This window comes from Medicago sativa, chromosome 3 (genome assembly GCF_051527215.1).
Source record: "Medicago sativa cultivar Bolivia chromosome 3, Bolivia_mono, whole genome shotgun sequence".
Lineage (NCBI taxonomy): Eukaryota > Viridiplantae > Streptophyta > Magnoliopsida > Fabales > Fabaceae > Medicago > Medicago sativa.
This window is the reverse complement of record NC_140751.1, coordinates 13,345,216-13,371,637: the sequence shown is the minus strand read 5'-3', so window position 1 is coordinate 13,371,637 and position 26,422 is coordinate 13,345,216. Positions and strand designations below refer to the sequence as shown.

Sequence of the window (26,422 nt, the reverse complement as noted above, 5' to 3'; positions counted from 1 at the left end):
TGTTGGTTGTTGGGTTGGTCAGACCCTCCTGCTCTTTGAAAGAAGCAATCATTACTGAATTTCACCAACATTCTGTTGTGAATCTCCATCTCTGAAGGCTTGGCATCTTTCTTCCCACCCAGAAGAGAGTTGTAGTAACCTTTTAGCAGGACATCTTCCTTCCTGACTATTTCTTGGAATCTTCCCTCTGCATGCATCCTACAAGCTTTAGCTATAACGTCCTCAGTGATGGTTATAGGAATGCCCATCACTTCAGACCTTATTTCTAAGCTATCAAATGATGTAGGATTCATATCCATGACCATTTTCCCTTTCTTTGACCCCGCTTGTTTGCTTACGACTTTTGCAGGCTTTTCATTGTACACTTCAGCTTTTAACCAAAAGTCCTTGACCAAGTTCACATATGTTGGCCCATTTAGCATCTTGAAATACTCAGACATCATCTGAGTTTCTATCAAACCTTCCATGTTTACTTCATACTTCTTGAGTGAAGCAAAATCCACCGGTGACTCTACTTGAACTATTAAGGATTCCCATGGAATATCCATAGTCTTCTTTTTGTAGATGGACCCAGATTCTGATACGCTTTGCTTGTTTGATGTAGATTCTGAAACTTTTGAGCTTGATGATGCCATTTGATGATTTACGAAGATTTGAAGAAGATGAAGATTTTAGGGTTCTAAGGTTGAGAGAATGCGCTTACTTCGCAAGAGGTTTGAGAGCAAATGTGTTTGTTGTGAGTGAGTAGTGTGTGAATTGACAAAGTGTTAAAAGTAAAACGATTGCAATTCAAAAGAGACAAACAAACATAACATTAATGACAAAATTGGGGGCGCGTGAAAAGTACTTTCAAAGCTTTTAAATCATCATTGCCCTTTTAGTTATACACCAACACATACAGGCCACGTAAGAAGTTCACAGAGTAACTACCAAGTTAGTGGGCCAAAAGTTACTTTTTAAAAGGTAACTTCCAACGTTTCCACTAATTCAACTATTCAGAAGCAATAAATCCAGCTTCTGGACTTCAGATGCTGACGTCATCATCAGAAGCGAGTTTTCCTCAGAACCTCAATAAAGAGCTTCTGATGGACTACTGCTTCTGAACTAACTTCAGAACCTAAAATCCTATTCAGGAGCAAGCAAGCATTTAATCAGATACAAAGTGCATGTTCAAATTTTTCTTTATAAAATCAAATCTTTCAACAGTTAAAGGCTTAGTAAATATATCAGCCCATTGATTTTCAGTATCAATGAATTGTATATCTAAAATTCCTTTTTGAACATAATCTCTGATAAAATGGTGTTTGATTTCAATGTGCTTCGCTCTTGAATGCAAAATTGGATTTTTAGACAAACAAATAGCAGCAGTATTATCACAATAAATGGGAATACTGTTAGCAGTTATCTGATAATCTTCCAACTGATGTTTCATCCAAAGTAGTTGTGTACAACAACTTGCAGCTGAAATGTATTCTGCTTCTGCTGTAGACATAGCAATAGTTGTTTGTCTTTTGCTAGCCCAGGATATAAGATTATCACCCAGAAATTGACAATTGCCACTGGTTGACTTTCTTTCAATCCTATCACCAGCATAATCAGCATCACAGAATCCAATTAGCTTATAATCTAAGGATTTCCTATAAAGGAGTCCAAGATTGGTTGTTCCTTTCAAATACCTGAAGATTCTCTTGACAGCAGTCATATGAGATTCTCTAGGATCTGATTGGAATCTTGCACACAAGCATACACTGAATAAAATATCTGGCCTAGATGCAGTGAGGTATAACAAAGAACCAATCATACCTCTATACAGCTTCTGATCTACTTTAGTTCCTTCATCTTCTTTGCTCAGGTTGCACGTAGGATGCATTGGAGTGTTCATCACTTTACAATCTTCAAGTTTGAACTTCTTCAGAAGCTCCTTTGTGTACTTTGATTGATGAACATAGACTCCATCTTTGCATTGATTGATTTGAATGCCAAGGAAGAACTTCAGCTCTCCCATCATGCTCATTTCAAATTCATCCTGCATTAACTCAGAAAATTCCTTGCAAAGAGATGCATTAGTAGAACCAAATATTATATCATCAACATATATTTGCACAACAAGAATATCTTTCCCAAGGGTCCTTCTGAAGAGTGTAGTGTCAACCTGTCCTCTCTTAAAATCATTTTTGATTAAGAAATTACTTAGTCTATCATACCAAGCTCTGGGAGCTTGTTTCAAGCCATATAGTGATTTCTTCAATTTAAAAACATGGTCAGGATATTTAATATCCTCAAATCCAGGAGGTTGCTTAACATACACTTCTTCTTCTATGACACCATTGAGAAATGCACTCTTGACATCCATCTGATATAATATTATGCCATGATTAACTGCATAGGAAAGAAGTAACCTGATTGCTTCCAATCTTGCAACTGGAGCAAACGTTTCAGTGTAATCAATGCCTTCTTGTTGACTATACCCTTGTGCAACAAGTCTGGCTTTGTTTCTTGTTACTTCACCTTGCTCATTCAGCTTGTTTCTGAATACCCATTTTGTTCCAATAATGTTCTTGTGCTGAGGTTTGGGTACCAGATCCCACACATCATTTCTTTGAAATTGATTCAACTCTTCTTGCATAGCTAGGATCCATCCATCATCTGAAAGTGCTTCATCAACTGTTGTAGGTTCAATCATTGAGATTAGTCCAATCATTGACTCTTCTTGTCTGAAATGAGATCTTGTTCTTCTTGGACTATCTTTGTTTCCAATGATTAGCTCTTCAGGATGTGAAGACTTGTGTTTGAATGTGTTTCTGGGAGGATCTTCTTGATGTGAGTCATCTTGTGCTTCATCAGAAGCAGCTTCATCTTGTGCTTCTGATGTGGGTTCAGCTTCTGGACTATCTTCAGACTCAGCTATCTGATCAGGTTCTGGAGTAGCTTCAGGAACCTGTATCTCTGCAAAACTTTCACCTTGCTTTGAAGTTTTATCTTCAAGCTCTTTGTCATCAAATTTAACGTGCATAGATTCTTCAACACAGAGTGTTTCTGAATTATACACCCTGTATGCCTTTGACCTTTCAGAGTAACCTAAAAAGATTCCTCTTTGGGCCTTGGCATCAAATTTCTTTAGGTAGAGCTTGTTGTTCAGAATGTAACATGTACATCCAAATTGATGAAAGTAAGAGATATTGGGTTTTCTTCCTTTAAAGAGTTCATATGCTGTTTTCTCCAAAATAGGTCTAATATAGATCCTGTTTTGAACATAGCATGTTGTATTCACTGCTTCTGCCCAAAAATGTTTTGGTAAATTGTTTTCATGAATCATGGTTCTGGCCATTTCTTGTAAAGTTCTATTCTTTCTCTCTACAACCCCATTTTGTTGTGGTGTTCTAGGAGAAGAGAATTCATGGAAAATTCCATGTTTTTCACAAAAAGCTTCAAATGGCTCATTTTCAAATTCTCCACCATGATCACTTCTGACTTTCAAAATTTTTGATTCTTTTTCAGATTGAATTTGAGTGCAGAAGCTACTGAATACATCACACGCAACATCTTTACTCTTTATGAATTTCACCCAAGTCCATCTGCTGTAATCATCAACAATGACTAATCCATATCTACTTCCATATAAGGATGCAGTACTTACTGGTCCAAATAAATCAATATGGAGTAATTCTAAAGGTCTTGAGGTTGAAACAATATCTTTTGTTTTAAAAGATGATTTCACAATTTTCCCTCTCTGACATGCACCACAGAGTGCATCTGAATAATAGTCAATGTCTGGTAGCCCTTTCACAAGTTGTAACTTACTAAGCTTAGAGATTAACCTCCAGTTAGCATGTCCCAACCTTCTGTGCCACATCCATTTCTTATCATTCACTGATAGTAGGCACATCACCTTCTGATCAGCCAGTTCAGAAAAATTGATTTTATAGACATTGTCAACTCTCTTTCCTTTGAACACAATGGATTTGTCTTCCTTGTTGATTACTGTACAGTTGGGTTTTTCAAAAAGCACATCATAACCATTATCACAAAATTGACTAATGCTCAAAAGGTTATGTTCAAGACCATCTACCAACCATACATTATTAATTGAGGTAGAGGAGTTACCAATAGTTCCTGTACCTATGATCTTGCCTGACTGGTTGCCTCCAAATTTCACATTTCCTCCCTCTTTCATTGTTAGGCTGAGGAACATGGACTTGTCTCCTGTCATGTGTCTTGAGCAACCACTGTCTAGGTACCATGATCTTTGCTTTGGCACTGCTCTTAGACATACCTGCATCATTGACATTTTTAGATTTAGGTACCCATTGTTCTATGGGTCCTGGAAGGTTAGTACTTAAGGCTTTACTCTTCACTTCTTGTACCTTGTGCTGTGAGTTGGGTTGCTTCTGATTAACCATCACCTTAGGTTTTGGTACTTCAGAAGCAGTAAATGTCTTCTTCTGAAACTTAGACTTCAGAACCCCAGATTTTGGTTTCACCAGACTCTGAGGAATAGGTTCTGATCTTTTCAGGATCCTAACCTTTGAAGTTTTGGAATCAGATTTGATCATAGCCTTTGACTTAGAGTTCCTTGGCTTTGAAGTAATCTTAGCCTTAGAACTAGAAGCTTCAGGTTCTGATTGAACAACAGTTTCCAACTCAGCCCCTTCTGGTACAAAGAATGTTTTCAGACCTTCCTTGATGCATTCACAACAAGACTTTAGATTGGTTTTCTCCAGTTTCACTTCTGGAAAACCAATTCCTCTGCCATTGTTCTTGTAAATGCTATAAATCATAGAAGCCACTCTGCTTCTGTCAATGCCAGATATAATAAAATCTTCAAGAGCAATTTCATGGTTACTTAAAGGATTTTCATTACACTTTTCTTGTAGCTTCTGACATAAGAACCTGAGCTGATCTTCATATGTTTTACACATGAAGTCAAAGCCCCTAAGTCCTTGTTCAGAAGCTTTCAGATCCAATAAAGTTGATTTTTGCTGTTGTACCAAATCAGCATATTTTTCTTTTAAATCCTTCAACTCATTGGTTCTTACTTCAAAATGTGTAAGAAGTTCTTTAAGTGACTCAACAAGTTCATCTCTGGGAATTTTGGAATATACCTCGTTTTCATCTTCTGAGTCTGAATCTGACCCAGCTTCTGAAGTTGCTGTTGCTACCAACCCAACAACTACCTTTGCATCTTCATCAGCTTCCTCTTTATCAGATCCAGATTCACTACCCAAATCATCCCAGGTTGCCATTAAACTCTGCTTAATCTGCTTCTTGAATTTGCTTGGTTTGAATGTAGACCTCTTTGACTTGTCCTTTGACTTTTCTCTTTGAAGATCAGGGCATTCAGCAATGAAGTGACCTGGCTTCTTACAGTTGAAGCATCCCTTCTGATCTTCTTTCCTTAAGCTTCTGGAGTTACCCCTTCTGGAGAGAAACTTTCTGTTCTTCTTGGCCAGATATTGAAGTCTGTTTGAGAGCATGGCCATTTCTGCAGCATCTGGTTCAGAGTCTGAACTTGACTGTTCTTCCTCTTCAGATTCAACCACTTTGAGAGCTTTTGATGACTTGCCTTTGGATGGAAGAGCTATTGATTTACTCTTCTTAGTAGACTCATGTTCATTAAGACTTAACTCATGAACTTTGAGAGAACTAACAAGATCTTCGACACTTAAAGTGTTTAAATCTTTAGCTTCCTCAATGGCAGTCACTTTTGGTCTCCATCTGGCAGGTAAGCTTCTGAGTATCTTGCTTACATGATCAGAAGCAACATAGCTCTTCTTTAGAATCTGTAGACCAGAAACTAAGGTTTGAAACCTTGAGTACATCTCCTCAATAGTTTCATCATCCTTCATTTTGAATAACTCATACTGATGTACAAGCAGGAGAGCCTTTGCTTCTTTGACCTTCTTGCTCCCTTCATAATTTGAACAGAGAGAAGCAAACATAGCTTTAGCAGTGGATTTGTCACTCATCTTCATGTATTCTGCTTTGGGTATGGCAGTGACAAGAGCTCCTCTGATAATATGATGCTTCTTGTAAAGTTTCCTCAGTTCTGGAGTATGTTTCTTTCTATCCACAGCAGCTCCTTCTTCATCAAGGACTAAATCACCAACACCATCTTCCAGAATATCCCATAATTCTTCATCTAGGCTCATGATGTAACTGTAAAAGTTGGTCTTCCACCAAGAGAACTCTTCAGCATCTCCATTGAACTTTGGAACTTTTCCAATACTGGTTTTCTTACTATCACTATAATCATGTGAGACATGTTTATAGCTAGTATCACCAGGACCAGTAGGAGTAGGAGTAGACATGTTTTTCTCAGATCTTTGACTGTTGCACGGTTAAGTGTTACACAACAGACCAAGGCTCTAGATACCAATTGAAGGTGAGAAAAACACAAGAAGGGGGGTTGAATTGTGTTTTAGAAAAATTCTTCGTTTCTCCTAAAAACTGAACACACTGATCAGAAGCTAAGCGAGACAGCTTCTGAAGTGATAATCAGAATCTAAATGCAGCGGAATAAAACAGAGAGAGAGAGAAGAAGAACGACACAAAGCAATTATACTGGTTCCTTCCACAATCCGGAAGTAGTCCAGTCCCCCTTGCACTTCCAAGGAGATTTCACTATGAGTAATATCTGATTACAAATGCTCAAGCACACAAGCAAGAGACTTCCAATGCTCAAGCACACAAGCAAGAGACTTCCTTTGCTCAAGAACACAATCAAGAGACTTCCTGCTCAAGCACAACTGCAAGAGACTTCCTAACTAAACAAAATTACACAGAAAATTGTTTAAGGTTGAACACTTGATATACAATCAGAGGTGCTCACAATACAAATCAGATACAGACTCAATGGACTTAAGAATTTCTAAGATATGACTTTGAGACACAAAAATTCTAAGTGAATGCAGAACAATTTCAGCAGAGGTTTGGTACTTGTGAAAATCTTGTGAGTCTTTCGTTCAGCGTTCTTGCATTACCAATTCTCTAGGTCTTCACTCCTTTATATAGAGGTGTGAGAGAGACGTTGTGAAATTGCCAGCACACCAAAGAGTCGTTGTTGAAGCTTGATCTTTCACCAATAATCTTTTGCCTGATTTGGCTGTTGTCCTATGAAGAACAAATTTGAAATCCATTCCTTATCCAAAGGAACATCTATGCAGGCGAAACCGTATTCGGGAGCAGTTTTCTTGTCCTGTAGCGAGGACACAAAACAGAGTAGTGGAGAACGTGGTTGTACAATTCGTACAAAGTACAATGTCAACGCTTTCGTCCAAATTGCAAACACACGCCTTCAAACACCTTTGAAATGACCGTTGCAAACTCCACTAATCCTTTGTTTGTGTTTTTGAATCCAATAGACAGCTTTTGCATTGATAATTCTTCAATTCTTGATTCTTTGCAAATCCAGTTGATATTCAGCTTCTGGTGAAATGGCTTCTGATGAGGCAGCTTCTGATGATGCAGCTTCTGATGATATGACTTCTGCAGCTTCTGATGACGCAGCTTCTGATGATGTGGCTTCTGGACCTCTTGTCTTCAGAAGCACTATTCTTCAGGAGCAGCTTACTTCAGGAGCGCTATTTCTTCAGGAGCAGCTTGACTTCAGGAGCGCTTTTTCTCTTCAGTAGCAAGTTGCCTTCAGGAGCGTCCAAGCTTCAAATTTTTGTTGTTTCCATAGCTCTTTATTTGCTCATTCAGAACCAATGATGATGTAACTTTATAATTATGGTCCTGTACACTTGAACAAATATTAGCTAGTCCAATTTACAATTTTTAATACCTTGTTATCATCAAAACCCTTTAAGGTTCATTGTTAAACACATTTTGTTCCAACACGGTGGACCAGAAAAAATAGATCATTAGATTTAATTAACGGTCTAGATTCTAAAAAAATAAAACGAGAATATCTAAAGATTACCACACAAAATCATACCCGTCTAAATCCTTCCCTTTCTTCTCTTAACAAACTGAACTTTGTGCTGTTGTCTATGAAGTATTGGCAAGTGGAAACGATGGCAACATATGTATATATAATTTTTGTTTTGACGATGTTTAGTGAATCTGAACGAAGTACAACAAAGCGAGCACCAAGAAATCGATGCCATTTTTTTTTCCCAATTCATTGCAACATATTTAATTGTATCATTTCTTGTCAAAACAATTGAATTGAAGAATGAAACGGGATTACTAGCATTTTCATATGGAAATTGGTCAAATAATTGTTGCACCGTATCCCTTTCCATGTTCAATTTAAGACCTATTTCCCTAAATCAAATTTACTAATAAATTAGGTCAAGTAATTGTTGCACCGTCTCCCTTTCGACTAATAGTGCAAACTTTTTGTTTTGGGGCCTTTCCTTATCTTCTCCATGGCTGTAATCAAAAGTACCCCATAAAAGGTTAACAAAAGGCCAACGATGGTTTGTTATGGAGGTTTCAGAGAAGAGAATGGGGAGGAAGAAGAAAAAGATAATGTGTGTGATCTAATGTATACGGTCTATAACAGAGTGTACGAGTTTGATTAATCTAGTGGCTCTTAATTAATTTTGATAATGGTCCACCGGTGAGGGACTTGATTAAACCCTCACCCTAGAACTCACCGTAAGTGAGATGTAATAAAAAAATAAAAATAATTATACAATCAACGCGCCACGTAATGAAAAAGAAGTTACTCAGCGCGTCAAATGCTTAAGTGTACAGTCAGATGGCATCAGAGTTCAAAATCAAAGAATCTTTTAGTTTCAAGGGGGAATTTTCATTTTTTTTTTGCAGGGGGTATACCAAAATTTACCCATATGACATGGGTAAAAGCATTTTAACCCTCTATATTTTTAATTAATTTTTTTTTAAAAAGATTATTATCCGGCTCAATGACCGACTAATCTGAGGGGTCTAATCCCACCGTCCATTTGCGGGGGACATTTAAATCCATATTCTAGTTAGATATTAATAATTCATTTAATAAATTATAGGTTTCTATCACCACAAAAAAAAATAATAATTGCGTGTTATAATATGAACAATAAATAGATTTTCAATTGCACCTTTTATGGGGTACTTGTAAATTACTTGTAAATTACGGTGCAATTATTATCATTTAATAATATCACCGTAATTGACTATAATAATGACATGATTAATTGAAATTATTGAAATTATTATAATAATGAAATGATTAATTGATAATTATTGAAATTATTATATAGATAATAATTGCACCGTAATTGACTATTATAAAATAAAAATATTATTAGCAATTTATTCAACTTAGATTAACTATAATTTATTTACTTTTTTGTCAAAAGAAAAACTATAATTATTTTTATATTTTAGGAAGCCTCTAATAATTTATTTAATAAAATAACCACTTGTTGTAATTCTTGTGAACTGCTTGTATCTTTTCTAGTAGCTTTTTCGGTATACCTCGTGCTGAGAGGACTGCTATAGCAGTGTTAATATAATCCATTTTTGTTTGTTCAAAAAAAATTATTTAATAAAATACGGGTTATAACATGAATAACTATAGCCCTATGCAAGGTTCGTGGTTAGAAATCCGGACACCACTCAAAAAATCCATGAGTTATAAAACACCAACATTAATATTATGTATATAACCCGAACAATGTCGGGAAAATACATTAGTTTAAAGAATTACATTCAAATAACTTAATCAACTATAAGAGTGTTAACATTTTATCAAATTTATTTAAGTTCTGTTTGGAATGATGGAACCGAACGGAGCATAATGGAATGGAGCGGAACGAAGTGGAATGGAATAAAAATTTCATTTCATTATTTGAAAAGTGGACGGAACGGAATGAATTATAATATTTTGTTATTACATTATTGTCCTTATTTAAAATAACAGTGTTGTTAGAAAAATGAACAAAACTGAAAACTTATAATATGCATCAAATGGAAAACAAAATAATAAAAAGTAGCTCCTTCAAAAAAAAAATAATAAAAAGTAGCAAAAAAGGGAACTATGAGTTTATGGTTTAAAAAAAAAAAAAGAGTACATGAAAGTGAAAGAAAAAAAAAAAGAAACGCGAAGACACATCACACATGATTTTAAAAGTGGGGAAATGAAAAGAACAATTTTATGTGGAGTACATGCACAAAACAAGAGAAACAGAACAAACATGTCGAGTTTAAGATTAGTTTTTCTTTTCAATTGAGACTTTTTTTTTTCTTTCTATTTTTACGAAACAAAAAATAAAAACTGAATTGGAAGAAGCAAGACACACACACGAGAGGGATGTCGAAAAGGAGAAGAAGAAACCTGGAGAAGCAAGACATGAAGGACATGGTATGTGATGGAATAAGAAAATAGGGATAAAAAAGTAATTAAATAATGGGTTAACATATGTTTACCCCCTCTAATATGGTCAAGTGTAAAAGCTGGATACAATGTGATATTGAATAACTCTAATTGGTTGCTTGGAGATAGTAACTCGATGCTTGGTGTAGCAAGCCCTTTATCTTGCATATACCTAGCAATACTTCAATTGATGAAAACACTTTGGTTGGAAACTTCATCCTTGATCAGCAGTGGTACTTCCCTGATGAGTTTAGATTTTAGAACTCAATTCCCCTCTCAGTGCAACCTTGCCAACCAAGTTATCACTATGGAGCATAAGAAAGACCAGCTTTGTTGGAAGCATTCAAATTTTTTAAGTTATCACTCTCAGAGATGCTTACACTTTCAAGTCAAATCATTCTCCGGAGCTAAAGTGGGCCAAACACATATGGTCTATCAATATTCCCCTATCCAAATCTCTATAGGTGTGGAGATTAATGGATGTCAAAGTCCCAAAGAGGACAAGCTTAAAGTAAAAGGTTGTACTTTTCCCTCTATCTATAACCTTCGTTTAAACCAAGAAGAATACTTTTTCCATCTATTTTTTGTTTGCACTTATTTTGTTTAACTTTGGAGATGGCTAGCTTATGTGCCAATTTGACATTACAATTTTCATCTCTAGAAGATATCTAGAGCTTGTGTGATAAGGATTGGTCCACCAGTGTACTTTGGTGATCTAGGCTGCAATTGTTAACATTTTGAATGCAGTTTGGTATGTCGAGAACTTTGCTAGGTTTAACAATAAGAAAATCCTCTGGAGATCATCTATGGCACAAATTATTTCAAAATTTTCCATCACAGCTAGCAAATCTAATCTGCCTGCAAGCTTTTCTATTTCTGAATTCATTATTTTGAAAGCTTTCAAAGTAACAATTCATCCCCTAAAGCTAATATCATCAAAGAAGTATTTAAGAAACCTCTAATTCCCAATTGGATCAAATGTAACTGTGATGGAGCACCTGCTGAGAATCCTACTATTGCTTCCTGTGGGGGAAACTTCATAAACAAGGAAGCTTTATTTCGAAGATGATTTACAGAAGGTTTGGGCGCTGATAAATCTTTTTTTGTTGAGTTTTGTGGAACAATGAGAGCCATTGAATTTGTAAAATCAAAGAACTGGAATAATCTTTGGCTTGAAATAAGCTCCATGTTGGTTGTCAGAGCTTTCATGGATGCTCGTAAGAAACAGATGGACCAAAGAGAGAAGGCAGTGCATGTGATGATGCGTTAGCAAACATTGGTTTTTCTTTGAATTCTTTTATATAATAATATACCATTCATTTGGAAGTTAGGAGTGATTATGTTAAAAATAGACTTGGTTGGCCTAATTTTAGGTTTACACATTCTTGAGTAACAATCTTCTTTTGACGCATTTTGGGTGATGTAGCACAATGCTACACACCTTGTTAAAAAAAAATTCATTATAGAAAGGTGTGAGACTCTTGAAATGAAGTTATACAGATCATGGTATTTTCAGAAATAATGACAACAAATGCACGCAATTGTTCACTTCAACAGTCCAGCATCTCTTCGCTAGAGGTTAACAATCGCCCCTACAATATAATTGAGGAAGTCAACATCTTTATGAATGATGTAGCTCTTTAGTTTTAAAAAGCCAGAGGTGATTTTTTTCTTTTTGAAGAGAGTCAGGTAATTTTTATTGATGTTACTTTTGGAGCCGATGACAAATGTTAGTAGCGAGTTCTTAGATTAATATTTAGTCGTTTGTTCCGGGGTTTGATCCAATTACAAATGAACATTTAATTGTTTTTTTTTTTTTAACTTTTTTATTTTGAAAAAGAGTAATATGAACTGAATTCTTTCTGCACCAACTGTGAAATAATGATGTGTATATTCATAGCTTTCATAAACCCTTGGTATTTCAAGTTGCAGGTAAATCCAACCATACAAGTACATGTGAATCTTGAAAGCAACCCACAGAATCATGATCAGATACTCTATATATAACAATTTAAGAGTCATACTAAATTCATAGCGCTTTCATACGCCTGGATGTAAATTTCAACAAAAGAGACATTCTATCGAGCCTCTAGCAATGACATTGAAGCTTCGTATATAGATGGAGATCCTATGCTATTTGTATCATCTCCTCCTGCATAGAAGCCAGGTTTACTTGGTTTGGGGAGTAAATTTTCGCCCTTTAACATAAAAACAACAGATGACATGTTAGGCCTATTTTCTGGTTTCTGTTGTACACACAATAGACCGACATGAATAAATCTTATAATTTTTGATGATATGGCATTGTCATATAATATGTCAGCAAGTAACTCCTCTGGCCTTTCCTCAATCCATAGTCTCCATGCCTAAAATATAATCAAAGTTAGAACAAGAGTAAGCTCAATCCTTACTCAATTTTCATTTGATGTAAAGATAATTGATATATCCTTTTTGTAAAGTTATATGTGGAGTTTACTTTCAAATATTCGTCGCGATATGAGTTAGTATTATTTTTGAATTTTTTTCCATCTAAAAGATTTATTGAGACAAAACAAAGAGATAAGGAAAGCAACGATAAATAATGTATGACAAGGTAGAGGAATATACACACTTCAAAACTTACATGACCAAGAAGGTTTAGATGATGTTGAGGATCATAAAATCCACGATTCTTCCTACCGCTGATTATCTCAAGTACAACGACTCCGAAGCTAAAAACATCAGATTTTATTGAGAAAGATCCATGCACTGCATATTCTGGAGGCATATATCCACTGCAAGAAAAAACAATGAAGTTTGGAAAACATATTTATTAAAAGGGATTTAAATAACTTTTCAGTACTAGTAACATATTTCAAAGACTAAAACCAAAATAATGAGAACAAGAAAAACTCTATCCTATATTTTAGAAACTCAACTGATAAAAATGTTTTATAGAAACTAAAACCGAAATTGATGTGTATTAGAGAGACTAAAGAGTTATTTGTATTACTATGTTCCCATCACTCTATTTGTATTAGCCTCGGCTTGGTCTCCCATAAATGATCTGGCTAGACCAAAATCTGATATCTTTGGGATCATATCAACATCAAGAAGAATATTGCTTGTCTTGAGATCTCTATGTATTATTCTCAGTGTAGAATCCTGATGCAGATATAGCAGCCCCCGAGCAATCCCATCAATAATTTCCAATCGCTTTGTCCAATCTAATAATTTACTTTGTGTTGTATCTAACAAATGAGACATTTTAACTTAGCATGAGAACTACATTATGGAAAGAGTAAACCTGAGAGAAATAAATTTGGTTGGTGTGAAAGTTCAAACCAAAAATGAAGTAATCCAAGCTTCTGTTGGGCATGAATTCATAAATCAACAACTTTTCATCTTGTTGAATAGAGCAACCAAGAAGTTTTACAAGATTACGGTGTTGAAGTGTTGCCATCAACTTCACTTCATTTTTGAACTCCTCGGATCCTTGTCCCGATGTTTTAGAAAGCCTCTTAACAGCAATCTCTTGGCCATCTACCACGCCCTAGTAATATTTTTGATAATTTTAGTACTTATAGGACTTGATGAAATAAAAGGATAAAGTAACTTGGTAACCAAGACATTACCTTGTACACTGGTCCAAATCCACCTTCTCCTAACTTATTTGTATCAGAGAAGTTATTTGTTGCATTAGTGATGGTCGAAAAATCAAATATTGTTGCCAAGTCAGCATCTTCCATCTCCTTCCTGTCCTTCCAATGGAATAACTTTTTTATATACCCTGAAGTAACAATTTAAGTGGTTTAATGTTAAACATCAAAATTAATATTTGAGTACTATTTAAGCAAATCATAAATATTTGAGAGTTACTTATCATAACGTTTTCAGCTGGCTTACCAAGCTTCTTTCTAGATGCTGATGTGACGAAAACAAGAATGGTTAATACCATAATGAATGCTGCAACTCCTGCAAGAGTCCCAGCACGCTTCAAGTTCCTCTTACTCTTTTTACGATCTGAAGGTTGAAGTAAAGGTGAGTCAACTAGCATATAAGCTTACTAAAAAGAAGGAAAAAGGCATCTACAAAAAACAACAGAACTTCCATTTGGAAGTTGATTCATAATCAACTGTTCTTAGAAGTAGATCTGGTATATACTTAATAGTGAAAAGAGAATACATAATTTATATTTTTATTGTTTTAAACAGTTCTGAATCATATCAAGCCAAATGCTGAAATATATATTTTTATTCTATATATCTAACTAATAAGGAAAATGATGTAACAGGAAATGAAAATACCAAGTTCTGAAGATGCGAGTCGTATGTAAATGTCTTGTCCTACGTCTTGATGTTTTCTCATGTCCACGATATTGTCAAACCAAAGTAAGCAGCCACTCCCACCATCTCTGATATTTAAATTTGCATATGCAGTGCAAGAACAGTTTTTCAAACACACTGTCTTACATTCCTCAAGGCTCAAGCTCTTGTTATACCACGATGATGATGTATCTGGCAACTTCATGTTTGGGTACTTCAAAAAGCCATCACCATTGAGACAATTCAATTTTGTTCTCCTGAGACACCCACCAGACCAATCCGATGACTCCCACTGTAGTTGAAATTTCGGCATGAAACCTTCCAAGCATTCACATACTGGAAAGTCATTAATATCGCATTTAGAGTTGATACCACACAAGGCATAATCATCACACTGGTCAGCAGGACGAGAAGATATAGCCTTCCAAATTTGTGTGCTATCTGACCATAGAAAACGTTGTGAATTTCCGTATGGATCTAGTATCATTCTAGCAATAATTGACCTGTTCATGGTTTGATATTGATAAGAGAATTCTTTGTCAGCGAAGACTACTGTGAAATTCATGACTTTATTTGTTACTTGCCAATGCCAAGAAACACTACTGAAAAGAAATCCATTCCATGGTCCTCCTCTATACAAAACTGTTGCTCCCTTTACAGTAACCAGTTGAGGAAAACCATGCATATCTATCCAATATGAACACTCACCTTCAGCCGGATCTTGAGCGCTTCTCCAAGATGTGAGATATCTATATGGACCAGTAACTAAATTACTTTTAAGCTTCATTCCAGGTAGGAAAGTGTTACCGGGATAGTCAAAACTTTCCCACAAAAAGTTCTGAGAGCCGTTTGCATCTTTCAGGACAAGATTTCCCGAATCCAAAAGCTGAACAACTGATTTCACTACAATTCTTGTTGAATTGGAGGACCAGATGACACCTTTGGAGCCATCCACAATAACAAGACTTCCTTGATCGTTAAGTTTCAGCATTGCTGTTGAGTTATGTACAGGAGTGTTTCTATTGGCAACCCACACAACAGTCCTTGGTGATATGTTCTTGTACCATATACCAAAGTATTGACGTTGTGGATCACCAAAGTTGAAAAATCCTGCTTCATACATTCCAGCTGCAGAAACAAGTGTATCGCCGTATTGCATAAACTGATTTGGAGCAATAGAGGTAAAAGTATTTTGTTTAGAGAAAGTGGGAATGGAGCAAAAGAAGAAAGAAAACACCATTAGCATTAGCCCCTTGTTATTGTTCTCCATTGTGTTTGTGTTGGATTGTTCTCATCATTTTCATTTTATGAAATTCCAAATTCAGTTGACATTCCTTAATCCAAGACTTCCCATGTGTGTACACACCATTAGCATGTTATTATAATTGTATTGCGTGTGTGTATAAAATTTATGCAAAATGCTAATTTATATACGCAGTCCCTGTAAAGAGTTTGAACTATTATATGAAAATTGCTTTCTCCCTTTCAAAATTGGTCAATCCTTAACTCTGCAAGAGTTAACTCCCGCTCGGCATTTTTCAGCTAGAGTTAACTCCTGCAGGTACTTTTAAGATCGATCTTAAAAGTGCCTTCGGGAGTTAACTCTAGCTGAAAAATGCTGAACAGGAGTTAAGTCTAGCCGAGTTAAAGGAATGAGTAATTTTAAAAGGAAGAAGAGTAATTGTCATATTATATTTGCATACCTCTTACTTTTCATACATTTATCAAACACCTCATTTTCTCTATATTTTTTTATTTTTTACTTATCTATCTCACATCTATTATTTTACTCTCTGTGTTTCATTCTCTATCTAGTGGTAGAATGGTTTTCAGTGTTTTAAGAATTATTTTCCAAGGAGTTTTTACAATAATAAATCATAATCGTTAGATCATTAGATTTGTCATTTATTTGAAAGTGACAAATGAAAGGTATTTTGCTTTTGACTAAAACACAAATGAATGGTTGTCACGTGTTAAGAGTGTAAAATATTGTACAACGACATTGCACGAAAATTAAACTATGTACTGTATTATGGTTTTTTAATTTTGCCGCCATGCTTCCTTTATGTTGGACTTTTGGCTGGCAACGATGTTTCTTTTTTATTTTCTTTTGCTGGACACAATATGCCAAATGATGTACAAATTAAAGTACTACTCCCTCCGTCCCATATTACTTGACCTATTTAGAATATTTTCACTATTCATGTACCATGCTTTGACTCTATTTTTCTACTAATATATAAAAACAAAATATAACATATAAGATGTTGTTAGATTCGTCTCGGTTAATATTTTCAAAATATCAAATTTTCATAATTTTTTCTATTAGATTATTAAGAAATTTAAGTTTAAAATTGTGCATTGGCATACGTGACAGAGTCAACTAGGTTAAGTAATATAGGACGGAGGGAGTATTATTCAGCATTAAGGATGCTACGGTGACCAGTGAAGACTTTCTCTTCTTAGAGTTTCCTAAGAAATTAGCTGTCCTGTCCCAATTACAGAGTTGACTGTGGTGTATAAAATAAACGGATTCTAAAACAATACAAATATAATTGATTCTTAAAAGAAGTTGAGTAAACCACACGTTAGTCTCTGTTCGAGACGCTCTCTAAAACAATAAATATGAATATTTTGAAAATGACTCTATTAAACTATTTCAACCCGGTGAAGTGATACTTTTATAAACATTTTGCGACAATTTTTTTTTGGTGACAACTTTTAAATAACTATTTATTTCATATTCACACGATGTTCTTGTCATCTCTTTCACTTTTCTCTCTCTATAGTTTTTGATCGAAAAGAAAAGAGAATAAAAAATGCCACAAAAATTATCATTTACTAGATGTATAAATATCACTACTCTTCATTTTTAATAAACTAATATCAATTTTATCTGCATATTTAAGCATTTATAAACAATTTAGTTCTTACATCATCTCTCGAGAATAATTGAAATGAGTAACATTTAACCGTGCTTTTGAAATATTAATAAACTCTTAAAACATAGACATCCACCATAAAACTTGTAAACTTGAGAAAAAAATTACTCCCAAATTTGACAATAAAGTCTTTATGAACACTTGGCCTCTTTTAAAATTATTTTCTAAAAGAAAGTTACTCATTCTATCAAATTAAGCTCTGAGAGCTTGTTTTAGACTATAGAATGACTTTTTAAGTTTAAAAACATACTCTGATTGTATTAAATCTTCAAACTCAGGTGGTTGCTTGACATATACTTTTTTTTAGAAATGAAACCAAGATTGCACTCTTAAAATTCATTTGATTTAGAGTGATACCATGACTAATAACATATAACATAAGTAATCTAATTGCTTCTAATCTTGCAACAGGTGCAAATGTTTCAGTGTAATCAATACATTCTTGTTAACTGTAGCCTTGAGCTACTAGTCTAACTTCATTTCTAAACACATCACCTTGTTCATTGAGTCTTTTTCTGAAAACTCATTTTGGTCAAATAATGCTCTTCTGAGGAGGCTTAGCCACTAAGTCCCAGTCATCATTTCTTTAGAATTGTTTAAATTCTTCTTGCATAGCTATATTCCATTCATCACTTGTCGATGCTTCATCCACATAGTTAGGTTCAATTAGTGAAAATAGTCCCATCATAGATGCATTTCTGAAGGTTGATATTGTCTTCAAAGGACTATGTTTGCTTCCAATGATTAGAGAAGTTTGTTTTGTAAACATTGCATTCCTCCTACTTTTGTACACAAAGGACTTGCCAGAGTCTCTAATGGCTGTGTAGTGGCTCTTATCAAACACCACTTCATATCCACTAACACAAAATTGACTAATGCTAAATAGGTTATGCTTTAGTCCAATAACAAACCAAAAAATATTGATTGAGATAGATGAATTAACAACAGTTCCCGTACAAATTATTTTTCCTTTCTAGTTTCCTCCAAACCACACATTCCTCCTTCTTTCATTGTTAGGGTTTGGTAAATATGCTTTGAGTCTTGTTAGTTTCTTCACGTCTTCAGTTCCTTATATAGAGGAAAATTTGAGAGACGTTTGAGAAGTGTCACAACATTACTTTGAGTCCTTGAAAAGCTTAATCATTGACATTGGAATGTTTCTTGATTTGGTTAATGTCGCTGAAAAGACATTTGAAATTCCTTATTCGCTTCAACAGAATTATTCGTTTCATTTCATTTGTCTTTGAAGTTCTTTGTTTGTATCCGAGTCTGATAGTGACTTCTTCGAAAGAAGACAAGTCTGATGTGTCCTTCAGAGTCTTCAATCTCCAGAGTTAGATGACCTTCAGAGTATGATGTCTTCAGGATCTGATAGCCTTCAAAGTATGACTTCTTCAGATACTCTTGTATATGATATTTCAGAAGCAAAACTTGATTTGATACATGAAATTTTAGTTTATGATCCTGCACACTTGAACATACATTAACATATCCAATTGTTCTTTTAGTACCTTGTTATCATCAAAACTTAGAAGGAATTGTACAAAACCAATTTTGGTTCAATAGTAAATTTTGATACATATTTTGGATAATAAAATTTGAACATCTTCTCAAAAAGTCATAATTCAAACCCCCTTTCTTGTGACCATTTTTTATACTTCAACATTAATGAAAGGTAATTAAATTCCGAGATCGATAAACATACCTTGGGGGAAAGAACAATAAAAATTGTTGAAAATTGTCTCAAAATTAATGTTGAAGGTTGTCAAAATTTACGACGCCATTTGGTTCAGTAATTTGGAGGTTTTGGTTGGAAAAATGTCGTGGCAAGATTGGCAGAAATCGTGGTGCAATTTTGGATCAGGTTTAGTAGTGTACTAGGGTACATTTTGAATTGTGGCTCGATCTTGAAAATCGTTCTACGATCTGACTGTGTCGGGGCACTATAAAAGTCTTCATTCTTCATTTTTTTGGGTAGCTTCAACAAGATAAAATTATCAAAACTAAAGGAGGAAACTTTAAGGTTGAATATATTTGGGTGAGGTTCGTGGAACAGGGAAACACTTCACAAACACCTACGGTAGCGAGATATCATAAGAGAAAGGGTCATAAATCTTTCTATCTTGTTTTCTCTTTAGGATTCAATAATTGTGTGAGTTTAAGTGACTTGAAAAATGGATAGAGATTAGAGTTTGTTATTTGTGAGTTCGGAATCTAATTTCCTGTAACCTCTTGTATCACTATTTTCGTAGTAGATTGGAGAATTGCTCTCTCCGCATATGTAGGATAAATTTGTCTGAACTGGATAACAAATTTCTTGGTGTGTTGGTTTTCTTTATTTTCTTTTATTTGTTGCTTTGGTTATGCATGTGGTGCTGATTCACACTTATATATAGGTTTGTTGTGGCTTCTTGGACTAGTTTGATATTGATTACTCCTTCCTTTTCATGAAATATTGGTAGAAAGGGAATGGTTTGCTTTCAAAATGATGAGGTTGATTATGATGGCTTCTTCTCTCATTGTTAGATTATTGGACACCACGTATCAAACTATCTAAGACTGAAACCCCCATGGAAATCACCATGGAAAAAGCTTGAAGCTCTAAGAAAGAAGAAAGTGAAGAAAGTGAATGTATTATTTCATTGAGTGAAAACGGTTACAAGTGCACCTTATATAGAAGTTGAAATCATGTAACTAACTACATGCAATACAAATGAAATGTAAATGAAACTGAAATTACAAATGAACTTGAGTTAACTTGGCGCGCAAGTAACTCCTTTAGTGTCTTTATTTTGTAAGTGCATGCCTTGTTCTTCTTTGCTTTCCTCTAATAAGCTGCAGATGGTTGAACCCTAATGACAAAGCTAACAAGGATGACAAAGGGAAAAAGCAAGTGGTTGTACACAACAGAAACACGATGAAGCGTTGGCATGAGAAAGAGAAGGAGAACTCGAATGGTATCATATCATCAAAGGATTTTGAAAAACCGGTTTCTGCTCCCATTGCTACCGCTGCACCTGAGTCAGATGTTGGGATTGTTCCGATCTACATCAACATCACCAGCAAACCAAAATGAATACTTAGTAGTAGCTGAAAACAGAAATATTGAACAGCAGGTGCAAATCAAAATGAATGCTGAACAACAGTTGCAATCCGAAATTAATGACGATCAGCAGGTACAATCCACGGAAATTGAAGAAAATAACGTGCAGCACACGCATCAGATTGTTCTTACTGATCATGACATGCTACGGTGCAGCAAGCGGAAACCGTTCCACCTATGTCAAGTTTTGCTTTTCATCTTGCTTTGAAAAATGTAACCAATAAAATTGTGAGGCCCAAAATTGAAGGTCAGTAGAAACTATTCTGTAACCAGTTGAAGTTCATGTCGAGACAGTTGAGATAGAAGCTGAACCTCCTGATGTGACTACAAATGCTGGTAAAACTTTGGTTACGTAAGAGGAAATTATTTTGAAGATGCGGCTGGAAGTATCACCAACACATCCAATATTAAGTAGCGTTGCTCAAAAAGATCTTGCAATTATTAAGGAAGTTTTTGACTCTAGAAATGATGAAGAAAATGTTGACAACGCAAGTTTCACACCTTACCTGTCAAAGAGTTACAAAAGAAGATTAAGTCAAAAACTGAAAATATTAAATGTAATACCCGATACAAGGGTGGACATATCAACATTACTCATGAAGTTTCTCTTTTGGAGTATTAAGGGTGTTGCATTGTTATTCCTTCTTCTACAACTGAGGATGTTATGGTTTGGGAAAATTCGACGGATGAAAAAATTCCTTTGTTTTTAAGAGATGTATTTTTTAGGGATCACCTAAAATTCCCCAATTCCCGATTCCGATAGCTCTTTTTTGTTCTTCATGTCTTTTATTTAATTTTACCTTTGGTATGACACAACCTCCCCAACTCATTGTATTTCTTTCTCTTGTATTAATAAAGTTTTTAGTATGCTTGTAAGGGATTTGTAGTTCTAGAGATGTCAACCTAGTACGGATGTCTATTGCAACTTTGATGCAAATTAATACTTTTGCTTTATCTAAAATAAATAAATACTCTTGCATGTTCTCATAAAAGATTTTGCCCTTCAAAGGTATTTGATAAAATCAGTCAAAAGTAAAACCCATTTGTATGTATTTACTCCGTTTCATGTTAAATACACATACCGTTCCAAATATATGACGTTTTGAGCATTTCACACGTATTAAGAAATGTAATTAATTTTGTGTGGGAACGAGATAGTATGAGTTGTTTTACACAATCGTCCTTAATAAATGATATGAGAAAGATAGAAAGATAGATGAAAGAATTGACATAGGAGAGTAATAAATAGTTAAGAATAAAATAGGAAAAGTAACATTATATTGTAAAGCGACATATAATTTGACACAATTTTTTTTCTTCTTCAAAGCGACGTATGAAGAGGATCTTAACTGTATCTATTTTGTGCAAGTTTGTGTTAAAATATTTGTGTCTAAACTGCTTTCGATTTGATATTTTTTGTAACTTACATTCAATGAAGTGATATTTAAGATCTTATGTATTTAGTCCATTTTGTATTATATACTTATTTTGGGTAACTTCTCTAAGAATACGTACACTTGAAACATATTTAATTGGTATGATTGCATCTAGCTTACATGCAAGAAAGTTGTGAAGTTGAAACCTATTTTAATCCATTATTTCTTTCATTAATCACATTTTTGTTACCTTTTCTATAACCTGACTGTGGCTAGTTCCGTTTATTCTACATTTACTCTATTCTCCTCCTCTTGCAACAAGAATCATGTAAAGGGAAAAAGGGAGATTCAACATTAAAGTAATCGCCATCCTTTTGTAGAACAAACTTACAACATATGTCATCTGCTTTTGTTGTCATCGGTGACATGTTTTCGCACTCAAAAGTGGTTTCTTTAAGGGAAGAGCTTTGAAGCTAGACCTCATACTCATATGTATTGCAGTAACCGAAAGATTCACATCAAGTTCTATTTTGTGCTTGTTGCTTGGGATGATTTCAGTTTTATGTGTAATATAGCTTATGTTCATTTTATGGTTATTCTTTCTTCACAGTTGGAAATGTTCATTGATAGGTATCTCATTGCTAGGAATCGACACGAGAGCGTGATGACTGATGAGTTCTAAAAGTAATACATAACACATATAAGAGCTTGAGATATGGTTAGAGCATACCTTGTTGTCATTGACATCATTCTAACCAAGCTGGAATCGGTAAACACACACTCTTATCTGGCTTGCAACTGTTCAAGATATTTGGGAGGCTAGCAATGGAATGATTTTTTCAACTAAGATCCTATTATGTTTATTACTCTTTGTACTTCTCTCATTTTGATCTAATAATTTTTTTTTTTTGAATTAAAAATACTTTGATTGTTAAAATGTTTTTGGAAATTTTATAGCAGACTGAAACATGCATAGATAGTATGCTATCTAAGAATCTAGGTTATTTAACTTTGTCATTGATGGGATACATAGCTTGACAGATGAATGGTTTTTTATAGTACGTAGCACAGAGAAATCATTGAAATTGGGTTAGAGAATAGAAAACAAGAAGACATCAATGAGGTAAAGAACAAATCCATCTCAAAGATAGTGAACTTATATAATGATACAAGGTAGAAGCCAGAAGGTATGAAATTTTGTCATTCAATATGCAGTTATGTTTGCTTCCAACTTTTATGCACGAAAATCATATCAATTGTGGTGAAAATTTTCCTTTACTCAACCAAGAGGGTTCATATTGAAATTTTTTGCTTTTAACTTCAGCTCTTGTTGCTAAATCTGTTCATTTAATGAAATGCAATGAATGATAAACAAATATTAGACTTGCCTAAGAATAGGAATATACAGATTCATCTAATATTAAACTTCAAACCACACCACACTCCTGTTCCATTTCCAAGTCTTAAGGTTAAGGAGCAAATCTGTATGAACAATTAATTCCTTTCTCGGTTGTCAGATGAAAGGATAATAAAAACAAATTATAGTAAAATGATATTTAGAAATAGAATGCATAACTATCTGCTATGAAATGCATTAGAATTAGAACACATTTTAAAAAGCATAAATAGAATGAGATCTTTGTTATAGATGAAAATGTGGTCAGAAGCCTTTTCCCATCAAATGCAAGCATCACGTAATTAGAGCCTCCAAATAGATAAGTAAAAATTCAAGAAAAAATATAGGTAACCAAAACAAAATAATCGAACAATAGCTACAGAGACTTTAATACTATGATTCAGTTTTTTTCTCATTTTATTAATACACATTTCTTTTCTTTTACAATTTTCTTTCATTTTCTCTCATACCAAACTAGTTAATAAATATTCTTTGCACTTTCTTTTTTTTCATCTCCACTATGTGTGGTTTTCTCTTGATGGGGGCTGTCCTGGCAGTCTCTTCCAGGTGTGTGGTGCTCCCCTCCCTCTTTTTTTGGGGGGCTGGAGGCTGGATATTGGTTTGGTATTTTTTCCTTTTTCTTGCTGTGTGTATGGTTTTAGCCGTTGGAGTTTCTCTGCCTATCCTATTTTTGTACTATTGACATTCTCTTTTTCTTCATATTTATATATACTCTTTTTGTAATATGTCTAGTTTTTTGTATTTTTATTCAAGTGACTTTGATTTTAAAATGTATTAATCTTTTTTTTTTTTTTTGGGTTAGAAAAATGTTTTATTTTTATAATGTAAATATGTATTATACAATGTCCTTAACAACTAAACTAAGCTTACATAGACGGGTAGTACGCTTTTAGGTCTTACTGTTTGAATCAATTAACTCTAGTTTAATTTTATGATATTATTATTCAAAAAAACTACAATTAATTACAAGACGAAATATTACAAACGCAGGTATAATTTGATTCTTGTCAACATCTCTTAATTTTTTTGTCAAAAAAAAAAGAACTAATTTTGCATATTTTTTTTGTTTAATTTTATGCATTACTTATTACAATAAGATGACGAAATGCGTAAAACCCACCCACCTGAAATTTATTCCTAGAGAAAAATAAGACAACAAAGTTCATGCATTTCCTATACCCAAATGAAAATAATCAAGGGAAAAAAAATGTAATTTTTTTCCCAATATTTCAAACACCATTAGGTGTGTGTTTCCCAATTCCATTTGAATATTTTGCATTTCCGCATCCATAGCTTGTCTCCTCTAGAAATTTCTTCACTATTTTCATGCTTGGCTTAATCACAATTTCTTGATGCAAATGTTGAGAATTTTCACCCCTTAAAATGGCTTTAAAGACTTCTGTAGAATTAATTTTGTTTATCATCGATCCAAGCTTATCAGCCATATTTTGGATCTTTGACAATTGATTTTCAGCCAATATAAAGGTGTTTTGTTTGGTTTTTCTAATTGCTTCCTTTAGTATCTTATCCTTTTGAGCATCATCTATACCTTTTTTCATTTCTATTTCAAAATAAGAACCAAGCTCAGGAACCCCAATAGCCCTTCTAATTCCTTTTGTGTTATCTGCTCTAGGTACAAAAAAATCCCTTATCTCATCTACCATCCCTGCCTTAACCATTTCATCAACTCTTTTGTCCAAATATGGAAACAGAATAGGCAAGGACACATCTAACCAAATAAAACAGCAATCATATTTTGATTGAAATGCAATAGTTGGGTCCTCGAGTAATTTTTTAAGGTAAGAATTTGACCCTCCTACAATAATAGGCAGGTGTCCATTTTCAATTATAAGGTCGAACGCTTCAATCACATACTTGCAAAAATCATCCATAGTGAAATCATATTCAGGATCATCAATGATGCCTAATATATGATGTGGTATTGAAAACCGTTCAGATTCCTGTACCTTATTGGTGACAATGTCAAGGCCTTTGTAGACTTGAATTTTGTCTGAATTGATTATCTCGGATGGGAATTGAGTTCCTAAGTTGATGGAAAGTTTAGTCTTCCCAGTTCCTGTTGCACCCAATATAAACAAAACCTTCTTCTTTTCTGTTAAGGTTGAGTTAGTCAAAGCCATGAGATCTTTTTGATGTAAAACCTGGAGAAAAAAACAACACATAAAACGTAATTAAAATTAGTAAATTTAAAATAAATTTAAACTAGAATTGAAATGCATTATTTTACAGAATCTACTTAGTAAGGGAGTGAGTTATACCAAGAGGATGGTTGATATATAATATGCGAGAAAACTTGCTCTTTGTATTTTTTTTTGTGATGAGTGAGGTGAACACAACACTATGCTATATAATGCTCTCGAAGAGTAACCATTATGTAATTAAAAATGGTAAGATTGGAAAAAATTGAAGAAAATAATTGTTATATAGTAACAATTAAATATTAATTGATATTGCAGTCAAAAAAATTTCAAAAATAAAATGATTATTTTTGGTCAAAAAGAAATAACATTATTTACATGCTATAAATGTAAATATAACCTTATATTTAATTATGTATAACAACTTTATATATATAATTTGATATCTTTCCTTTGAAAAAAAAGTGTGTTAAATTCAGTCAATGGTCATACAAAAAAAATTAATTCATTCTTTTAATTGCCTTTTTCTTTTTGAACAAATGTTTTCTTGCTATCTTACTAATAAGAATTTTATTTTGAGGGAATCTTGCTAGTAAGGATATGAATTATTTCAATAAGAGGCTTGATTGATTGAAACTGAACGGCGGAGGGATAATTTTGTTCGTGAATAATGTGTAAATTAATTTATTATTGTCTTGCTATCTTACTAATAAGGATTTTTTTTTAGAGGATCTTGCTAATAAGGATGTGAATTATTATTTGTCAAAATAAAAAAGGATGTGAATTATTTCAATAAG

The 26,422-nt window shown here is 34.0% G+C and overlaps 1 protein-coding gene and 1 pseudogene across 1 annotated transcript; both read right to left on the bottom strand.

Moving 5' to 3' along the window:
* Positions 1–12,198: 12,198 nt before the first annotated feature.
* Positions 12,199–15,905, bottom strand: LOC146935889 (G-type lectin S-receptor-like serine/threonine-protein kinase At4g27290). The gene is made up of 7 exons (XM_085750936.1): positions 14,611–15,905; positions 14,210–14,326; positions 13,939–14,093; positions 13,649–13,856; positions 13,317–13,554; positions 12,948–13,098; positions 12,199–12,690 (listed from the first exon to the last, which is right to left on the bottom strand). Exons 1-7 carry the CDS (start codon positions 15,896–15,898, stop codon positions 12,403–12,405), a joined length of 2,445 nt encoding a protein of 814 aa, XP_085607062.1. The 5' UTR covers positions 15,899–15,905; the 3' UTR covers positions 12,199–12,402.
* Positions 15,906–24,695: 8,790 nt separating this feature from the next.
* LOC146935888 (adenylate isopentenyltransferase 5, chloroplastic pseudogene) lies at positions 24,696–25,622 on the bottom strand (annotated as a pseudogene).
* Positions 25,623–26,422: the final 800 nt, after the last annotated feature.